The 10,211-nt window shown below is 38.4% G+C and overlaps 1 protein-coding gene across 1 annotated transcript in view; it reads right to left on the bottom strand.

Annotated features, from left to right (window-relative positions):
- Positions 1-2,072: 2,072 nt before the first annotated feature.
- The window catches only part of LOC121731534 (5-hydroxytryptamine receptor-like), a 100,441-nt gene continuing 92,302 nt past the window's right edge, over positions 2,073-10,211 (bottom strand). The window contains exons 4-6 of the mRNA XM_042121010.1: positions 9,393-9,499; positions 8,810-8,946; positions 2,073-3,230 (exon numbers count right to left, since the gene is read on the bottom strand). Of these exons, the coding sequence (XP_041976944.1) occupies positions 2,369-3,230; positions 8,810-8,946; positions 9,393-9,499 (1,106 nt within the window). The 3' untranslated portion in view covers positions 2,073-2,368. The remainder of the gene's footprint in view (positions 3,231-8,809; positions 8,947-9,392; positions 9,500-10,211) is intronic.

The following is a 10,211-nucleotide window of genomic DNA, read 5'->3' as shown; positions in this document are numbered from 1 at the left end:
TCCAGCCTCTTAAATTGTGTGCTCTATATTTGTGCCAAATTTCATCAAAATCAGACCCGTACTTTCGGAGCGAATACAACCGAAGAAACCATTTCTGTCCTACATATAAAACGTTTATATAGCTTATAATTCAATTATGAACGTAAATACAATCGCACAAAAGGCGTCGAAAACAATAGACTCAAAAGCGATTGAAGGCGGTGCAATAAACTTTTAATACTTCTTTACTAAGATTTTGGAACTAACTTATCGTTGGCGTAATAATAATAAAACGTTGCCGGCCAGACGCATAAAGTGAGAAAACCGAATGGCTAAAGATATGGGATGTCATTAAAACTCACTCTTAAGGTTTATGGCTGATATAAGAAAATAACTGCCCCGATATTAGACAGGGGTACCATTAACGTTACATAATGGTAGAGACTAGAGTGAAAATTTCGTTCTTACGAAAGAGTTGATTTTCTTTAACTTTACATTTTAATATAGCTTGTTAAAAACACGTCCTGACTGGTCAATTTATAATGGTATCAAGACGATATCAAAATAATTCTTTAATGATAATAATATTCAATTATTAAAATACATTTCGTTTAACCTTTTATGAATGTGCTGTTTTTTTGTATGTACCTAATGTATATTATCGTAGGGATTATGTCTTATTGTTATAACAATCGTTTATTATAATCATATCTTTTAGAAAAGCGTTGGCACCGAACCTCACCTAAAAATTGCACAGTCTTGAGTCTCCGAGCTCTGCACCCCAAAATAGCTGACAGGTCGTATTTTCAGCGCACAGGTTTATTTCAAACTTTTCAGTTAGTAAATCAACTTTAATTTTTGGCAACTGGATGCTATTTTCGTAATTCTTGAAGTTTTCAAAATAAAAAAATTGGGAAAAATCAAAAAATCCTTTTTATACTCAGAGAATAAAAGGTTGCGACTCGGTGATGCATAAAGAAATACGAAATTGGAATATCAAAAGACGCCGCTTGACATTTCAATTTTGTATCGCCATTACGCATCACTAGCGCAGGAGTAGCGCCTCGTTTCGTCTCAATTTGGTATCACTTGACCTTTAGTCAGTTTTTAACTTCTTTTTAATAGTAAAAATAGTTCACAAAATGTATCTCTGTATATGGTTGTGAATCTACATCTTTTACAGTATTCACCATCGAAGAAATTGATTCCTAGGCAGTTGACTGACCAAAATCATTTGGTCGGATCCAACGATATCAAAATACTAAATACAAAATACGTTCTAATTCTATGGTCGGATCATATCAATTGTTAATTGTGATCTGTCGGCTGGGTTTGATGTAACGCGACCAAACTACGTAGGTCTCCCATCTGCCTAGGAATCAACTTCACGGATAGCTAAAGTTTAGCTAAAGTTTGTGCTTTTAATTATTACCTATTAGGTGACATTAACAGAGCGTAGTATATTAATTGTTTTGTTTACTCCTCAGTTTACTTAATTGGTGTAAGAGCTTAAAATCCTTTAATTAACTTACAAGTTGGGGAACGTGCCATTTTTAGTTAATTATAAAGTTTGTTCACTATCCCCCTCGCTTTGTGAGCACAGAATTTAGTTATTCAGTTACCCTTCTAAAGACAGGTTACGGTCCCAGAGCTCTAGCAACTGGTATATATTAGCATAAGTTGAGACAACCTGCTGGACAGAGTTAATATGATACACCGTCCCGGTGTTGCATATAATATTAGAACGTACAATATTAACCTAACTATTCATAATGTACCTGGTAAAGGTCCACCCAACTCTATTAAAAAGTTAATATCGTTTGTTAGTTCACTTCGAGCACTGAGAATTTCAATGGATCAAAATAATGACTTTCGAAGTATTCGTATTTTTTCATAACCATGCATTTACCCTCCTCATATTATACTTACATAAGCGAGTTTCAGAATTCAGCAGCAAAAACTCCCGACCCCGCCCGGAGCATCCTATCGTCGTATCGTATATTAAAGGTTTCATAAAAACGACACACTCCCAAAGTATTCATATATTTAAACGGAAATATATTACTATACATAATTGAATAGTAACACACGTTCATAAGTAGTTATGATATTAGTTTAGAGCTAAAATATTGGCTAAAGTTACTCATGACTACAATCAATGATCACAGTAAGAAATATTGTATCTAAGTTTTTATTAATCTTAAAAATCTCATTACGCCGACTAAAATAATAATACTATGTATAAAGAGGACAGGTCGCTCTAGATAGATATACTCTCGCACTCGTCACGTACAAAAAATAAGGGGGTGTAAATATATCTCTGAAAATGTAACAAGGTAACACAACAGTCATCGCGCTAACGAGGTCAGTCGGGTGGTGGGCGGGGCGGCTAGGGGGGCGGGCGGCGGCGGCGCACGCGGCGCCCGCACAGCAGCCGCTGGAACGCGTGCCGGAACTCCGGGCTGAACACCGTGTAGATGACCGGGTTCAGCGTCGAGTTGAAGTAGCCCAGCCACAGCGTCAGCGACGTCAGCACCGGGCTCACCTCGCAGTTGCACGTCGGCACGAGGATCGCCAGCACGAAGAACGGAAGCCAGCACGCGACGAACGCGCCGGTTATTATTGCTAGAGTCTTCGCCGCCTTCCGCTCCCTCTTGGAGTCGGCGGCCTCCTTGGGCTTGCGGCGCACGAGCGTGGGGTAGTAGGCGGCGGCCACCGCGCCGTACCCCGTCGTCGGCGGGTCCGCCTCGAGCCCGTTCGCGCACGACTGCTTCTCGGGGCTCGTGTTGTTCGACGAGACGGTGGTCACGCCGGTCGTGGTCGTGGTCACCTCGGAGATGGTCGGCAGCGGGCGGCCGATGACGGCGACGACGGCGGCAGCGATGTTGCCGCTGCCGCCGGCCGCGACGAGCGCGCCGCCCGACGGCACCGGCGGCGGGCCGCGCGCGTTCGTGCCGGGTCGTCGCCGGATCCGCTTGCGGGCGGTCTGGTATATCCGCCAGTACAGGATGAGGACGACGAGGACGGGCACGTAGAAGGAGGACATGGTGGCGAAGATCTGGTAGCCGACGTCCTGGCTGACGACGCAGCGCAAGTCCTCGGCCACGCGGCGGTGCCAGTCGGGGTCCTTCCAGCCCAGCAGCGGCGCGATGCACACGAGGAAGCTGGCGGTCCACACGCAGCCGATCATGTAGCCCACGCGCCGTGCCGTGCGCGCGTGGATGTAGTCGATGTTCGTCACAGCCCAGTACCTAAAAACAATTACAATATTAATTTAGTTTTAGTTTAGTTTAGTTTTAGCTCTACATTATTACTAAGTTATTGTAAAGTCACGGCCGTCATACCTATTCGTACCTCGTAATAAGGTCTGACCGTTCCGATTCTAAGTAAACTTAGTTTTGGTTCGTAATTATTTGAGCGAAGATGTAGTTGTTTGCAGTGCGGTAGCGCCGAACTTTGGGGCCTCATTATTTTCTACACGAATTCCCGCATAGTTTGGAAATTCAGTACAACGTATAGCGACTCGGGACGTACGTGCTTTGCAGCTAAAATAGTAAAATATCAAATAATTTATTGCTAATGAAACATTAAGTCTGCAGCAGTAACTTTTGTGTTTACTACTTTATAATTTACAGCCTTTTGTCGTGTTTGCTGCTGCTATTCGAGCGTTTTCTGCTAAAAAGTATTTCTCTTTGTATATTTTTTTTGATAATTACCTACTCACTAAATAAAAACAAGAAGCAAATAACATTAACACAATATTCTCAAAAAAATTATTCCTAAAAATAATTTTAGGAATGTAACAATAAACATATTTTTATGTAATCCTTGACGTCAGTTGCAGGCTTTTAGGTTTATGTTTTGTTTTTTAAGCGCTACGTAATTGTTACAGAGTTGGGATTATGTTAATGTATATTGTGAACATGGCATCTAATTCCTCTTAGAATATTAATTGCCCTTTACATAGATGGGTTAGTATGTCTATTGTTTATTTAATGACGTGGCAGTCAGATGCTTAAGTGATTGGCTACGACTGTATATTGAACTACTGTTAATGCCAATGTGTTAAACAATGGTTATGAAAAAAAAGATTTCAATATATATATATATATATATATATATATATATATATATATATATATAAATATATATATATATATATACAATAATTGCAAGTACATTTTAAAACAAAATATAGAAGTAGAAAATAAAAACTCTTACATTATTTGAATAAATCTTATAAGTATTATGCAACTTTATAAACGTATTTTTAGCGAAAATCTCTTGCATAATCGCCACTTTGATACAGGATTTTGCAGTTCACATCTGGCTGGGTTACAAAATAGATGCACAAAACTGATTCTTATTTTACTTTATCTAAGTAACTCGTTTCCATATTTCGTATCATACTTTCATGAGGTTATGCAGACACATTCTGCACAGGGAAAGTATGCAGATGCATACGTGAGGTGGTAACCCTAGCGTGTTGCACTAGGGTTAGCACTTTGCAAATATTACCGACACCTAACACCGCTAGATAAATATAAACTTCGCACCAACGGTTATTGTCAAACATCTTCAACGCGAACTTTAGCTGGAGATAATCTTGACTGGAAAACTTTGATTTTAAGCTTATAAAGTACATGTATATTTTCATATAATTTGCCGTCAGTAAACAGACATTTACTTTTATTACACTAGACATTGCCCGCGTTTGCGTTTATCATCGCATTTATTTAGCCACGCTATCGCAATTTTCCTTTTTTTGGAGCTCAAGTCTCAACTTCACACCAAACTTTATGATAAAGTCTTTATCCATATCGCAGGCTAATAATTGTAAAGATGTTACAGACTAACAGACGCACTTCTCATGGTTTATTGCAATATCATCAGTATATTTTTAAAATGTTATTATATTTTATTATTCTCATACAAGTGACGAAATGTCTAAATAGGAAATAAAGATCTTTAAATCGAAACCGAATCATTACAATTGTAGAAATCAGAGACTATGTCAGAGATGGTAAATCTAAATTATGTAGGTCATATGAATGTTAATTAACTTCCTGATAAGTGACGAATAGGCTATCCACGAATTAACTTGACAGATCAAGTATGCAAAATCTGTCAAAAAGTTCTGAATAGCCTATTCGGCACTTTATCAGAAAGTGGTGAAACAGGCCCTTGATATTCTAATAGTAATAATAACAATGACTCCATTAGATAGCTCGTCAGGAATAGAGTTAATATTACTTAGCGAAAACTGTATCGCCTCCGACCTATCTCTTCTCGCATAACTATTATCGTTAGTTTCCACACATTATGTGTCGTTGTACCTCCTGAATTAGGTAATTTAGGGACCTTAACACCCTAGTAGTAGATATGTAATTATGACATGAACACACTATAATTGTTATGAGGGGACCAGACACTATAGTAGATAATAATAATATGATTATGAGCCTTGTAGTTATATAAAACATTCCTGGCTTACGCGCTTTGATATCGTTATAGGATATGATTTTCAAAGATTGATTGTAAGTGGTTGCGTAATTTGAACAAGGATAATCTCAACACAGAATAAGCCCTGTATAGATAAATAATTTATCCTTTAGCTGTATATTAGGCTTTTAGTTTATCAGCTTTGCATGACTGCTATAAGATGTAAAGTAGATAATGATAAAATTATATAAGTATATTACTAGCTGTTACCCGCGACTTCGTCCGCGTCAACAAAATGTAAAATACATAGGTAAAAAATAAAAAAAGTAAAAAAATGTCCTCCTCCTTTTTGGAAGTAGCCCTAGGGGGATATTAGATTATCATATATATTGGATCCGAGATCATTGAGTCAATGATATTGGATAATGTAATATAGACATATGATTCATTTCTTCCTTGATCATAGATTTTTGACATTTGCTGAGAGATTGGATCCAATACGGTCATAGAAATAGGTGTTGCCAGTCAGGGGCGGATCTACTATATGGCTTTTTGGGCTGCAGCCCAGGGCCCCGCGAATACAGAGGGCCCCCAACCGAACCGAAACCAATAGACGATATTGTCAATAGTAAAAATTATATAGAATTAAAAAAAATCCTATCATAAGGTTGGCGCATTATCCAAATGCCGTAGACGAACATTTAGTGAATGAGTGCATTCAGTTAAAATCTTACTGCAGTCTAAGACAGAGTCTTACACCTCTTGCAGTGAAATTTTTTGGCTAATTTATGAAAAGAAACTTGTTGATGTTTCCCCAAACTGCTATACCATCTTAAAGATTTTTAACGATGCCGATCACTAGCTGTGAAGCAGAGCCATAGCCATAGAGAAATATAATACACGGGGAGCAGAGCGTTCTTTCTCCAGGATGTCGTATATAGAAAACAAATACAGGGCAACAATGTCATCATTAATTAAATTATCAGTTCTTTCGACAAATTTCGATTTAACAAAGGACCTACAGTGCGATGACGAAATAAAAGAGTTTGCAGTTTGTTTGTTAGTTTGAACGCGCTAATCTCAGACTCTATTGGTCCGATTTGAAAAATTCTTTCAGTATTAGATAGCCCATTGACACGTTCGTTAATATGTTTTTTAATTATATACTTGGATAATCATGCTGAAATAACAAAAAACAAGCCATATTAAAAATGATGATGTCTTTTGACAAATCAAATTCTCTGAGATTTAGTAACCCTGACGTTAATACCTGTCAGCGTTAGCGCTCTCCATTGGCTATTGAAACCACATATGACGTAAAATAGGATCAATGAAATATGATAATGTAATACGCAGATATGATCAAATGATCATATATATGATCATAGAAATGATCCAATATATATGATAATGTAATACCCCCCTAAGTTACTCCTTATTACATCAGCTATCTGCCAATAAAAGTCCCGTCAAAATCGGTCCAGCCATTTCGGAGATTAGTCGGAACAAACAGACAGACAGACAGACAGACAAAAATTCTATAAATTGTTATTTTGGTGTAAGTACCGTCTAAATATTCATATGCATGTAGTAAAAAATGATTATTTTAATATTACAAACAGACACTCCAATTTTATTTATATCTATAGATGTATAGATTGTCTGCATCTGACATTACAAACTACTTACGGAGTATCAAATCCATCAAGAACTACCAACGAAATTTCCGTAGACTGTTACTCGTCGAGTTATTCTGAGTAATGTCTGCCAGGGGAAATGAATGAAGTAGGAAGTTAGTATTTCCGCAGATATTCACAGAGTTCGAGCTGATAAGGTCCCGGTACTAGCGTCGTAAAACTTTTATGACGTTATTACTAGAAATACGCTAGAACGTTATAAATAATTTTGTTATAAATTAAAAGTTGCTAAAATATTTTAACGGCAACAAAAAACTTTATGACTAAGCGTTAAGCAGTATTTCAGTATTTACCTAACAAGCGAATTCAGTCACGATAGTTTTAAAAGATAGCTACTGCCAAGCCAAGCCAAGAATATAAAATTATTATGTACTAAAATAAGTACAATTATTTATATTGTTGGTAGTTATAGGCAGCGATACGTGACGCAATGATGCTTAATAATATAATGATGCTAAAATAAGGATACAGAATAAGGGTTGATTCAGACCGCAACGCGACGCGTAGATGCATTTCTAAATTAGTATGGATTTGACAGATTCGCAAGACGTCTGACGCAATTGAAATCTGTCAAATCCATACAAATTTAGAAATGCATCTACGCGTCGCGTTGCGGTCTACTCAACCCTAAAGGTGGATTTCGGATCTTTGCTGCGAGCGACCGCGACCGGTGAAAATTCAAATAAAATGCTACTTTATGACATAGAATATAAGTGTCATTTTCTACTGACATTTTGGTGGCGACCCACGCTGCCGCCGGCGGCGGCGTAAAAGCTAGTTGGTAGAGTAAAATGAAACCTATCGCCTATGTCATAAAGTGGCATTTCGTTTGAATTTTCGTCGGTCGCGGTCGCTCGCGGCAAAGATCCGAAAGCCACCTTTAGACATTATATTACTGCAATGTTTTCACGCCAGGGGTAGCACCAGCACAGACAGTAAACAAAATATTTTGTTCGACGTTTGACAAGGTTTCTGTCAACATCCTTATAAGACGTGTCAGGACGTGTGGAACATGTCGGATTTTGGTCGCATTATTTACTGTATTTGCTCTGCTCCGATCTTTGCGTAATATTCGCCTACTGAAAAGTCGGCGATAATAGTGAACCAAAGTCACGCAATACTTTAACATTTCAATTTGGTATTGCTCTACATCGCCAAGTTTCGTTTGATTTCAGTATATAAATTGATTCAGACCGCAACGCGACGCGTAGATACATCTCTAAATTAGTACTGAATTGACAGATTTCAATTTCGTGAGACGTCTTGCGAATCTGTCAAATCCATACAAATTTAGAAATGCATTTACGCGTCGCGTTGCGGTCTGAGGTAAAGACCCCACTAAATAGTAGAGCGACACGACACGGCGCGACTCTTTGCTCCCATAGAACTGACGTTTGTAAAATATGAGATTCACGTTTGTGAAACGTCAGTTCTATGGAAGTGAAGTGTGGCGAGGCGCGCCCTATCGTTTCGCTCTTGTGCGGTTTTTCTTTGAGGCTAGTCTCGAAATCAACGGGCAGCGGGGCGGGAGCGGCGGCGGCGGCGCGGCAAGCCGACTAGTACGCAACACGCCGCTCGCCGCTGTTTTCGAGAACCACTTCACATAAATTTACACATTGGAACGCGCCGCTCCGTGCCGCCGTTGCTCCCGCTGCCCGCTAATTTCGAAACTGAAGCCTTAAAGTACGTACCTGTCTAATGCGATCGCGACGAGGTGCAGTATAGAGGCGGTGCAGCACAGCACGTCGCCCGACGTCCACATGTCGCACAGCTCGGGGCCCAGCGTCCAGCGCTGAGCTATCTCGTACACCGCCCCCAGCGGCATCACCTGTTATTCATCATCATTTCATATTTCACAAATTCTACAGGGTTTAACAAAACAAAGTGATATTTTAGGGCATATATGATTCACCTATCTAATCGTTCACTGTAAAAGCAGTAGCGCTGAAAAAGTAACTCTTTTCAAACGTTTGTATGGGCAAATTCATGCAGCCGCGCTGGGACGCTTGACCATAAAAATCACAAAAAAATGCTCTTTCTGCTCTACTACTTTCACAGTTAGAAGTCTATAATTGCCATACACCCTAAAGTATTAATATCACTTTGTTTTGTTACATCCTATATATTGTATATTAATTAGCTCGGTCACGGTATCTTAAAATACGAGTAAGCCACTTCTTATTGCCTAATAAGTCTCCAATTTCTCCACAAAGACTGAACTCTTTAATATTACAACTATATAAGTGTATTATTAAAAAAATAATTGATAATTACCAGGCAGGCCACCAGAAGGTCCGCCACCGCCAGCGACAGGATCAGCTGGTTGGCGGCGCTGCGGAGGTGCCGCTCGAGGAGTATTGCTGCTATCACGAACACGTTACCTGAGGAATAACGTGCTTATTAAGGACGTTATCACAAAAATATGTCAAAAATTAGCAAGTTAGTATGAATATCGACGTTAAGGACATAATAACATTCAATATCAGCGCGCCTTGTACAATGGCGGTAACGACGCTCGCCGCTTTCTTGATAGGGCGAAAATATAATATATAACTAATATATAATCAAGAAATTTGAGAGCATTTCTTATTTTCTTATAAATGGAAATGTTATTTATTTTTAAATAAAATATTTAGCTATTCGTATAGGGGACAAAATAAGCAACAATTTTTTTGTATGTTTATTTTCCTTAGTTCAGTGTATTTAGCTATAATGGTACCTAATCAAACCCCATTTTTTTAATCTTTTGCAATTATTGTGATGGTTAAAAACGTATTTATGTGAAAATTTTGTATGCGGCTATAAATTTTTTATGGTATAGACGTGGAGACGAATATATTATCTTTCATTTGAAACCAAAATATCCTTGCAGTGTGACTCCTAATTCTTTAAAATGGTACCTGAAAATCTCTGATATTTGTGAAAAAATGTGATAGCGTCCTTAAGGCAAATTATTAATATTTAGGTCCACAACTTATGATATGTTACATGTATTTTATTCTTTTTAAATTTTAACACAAATAATGACTGAAACTCTTAGAAAACTAGCACACTGTGCTGTTATTGAGGTGTGAAAGTAAGAAACGATAGATA

The sequence above is a fragment of the Aricia agestis genome, chromosome 11 (genome assembly GCF_905147365.1).
Source record: "Aricia agestis chromosome 11, ilAriAges1.1, whole genome shotgun sequence".
NCBI classification, from domain to species: Eukaryota; Metazoa; Arthropoda; class Insecta; order Lepidoptera; family Lycaenidae; genus Aricia; species Aricia agestis.
This window is presented reverse-complemented; position numbering and strand designations above follow the sequence as displayed.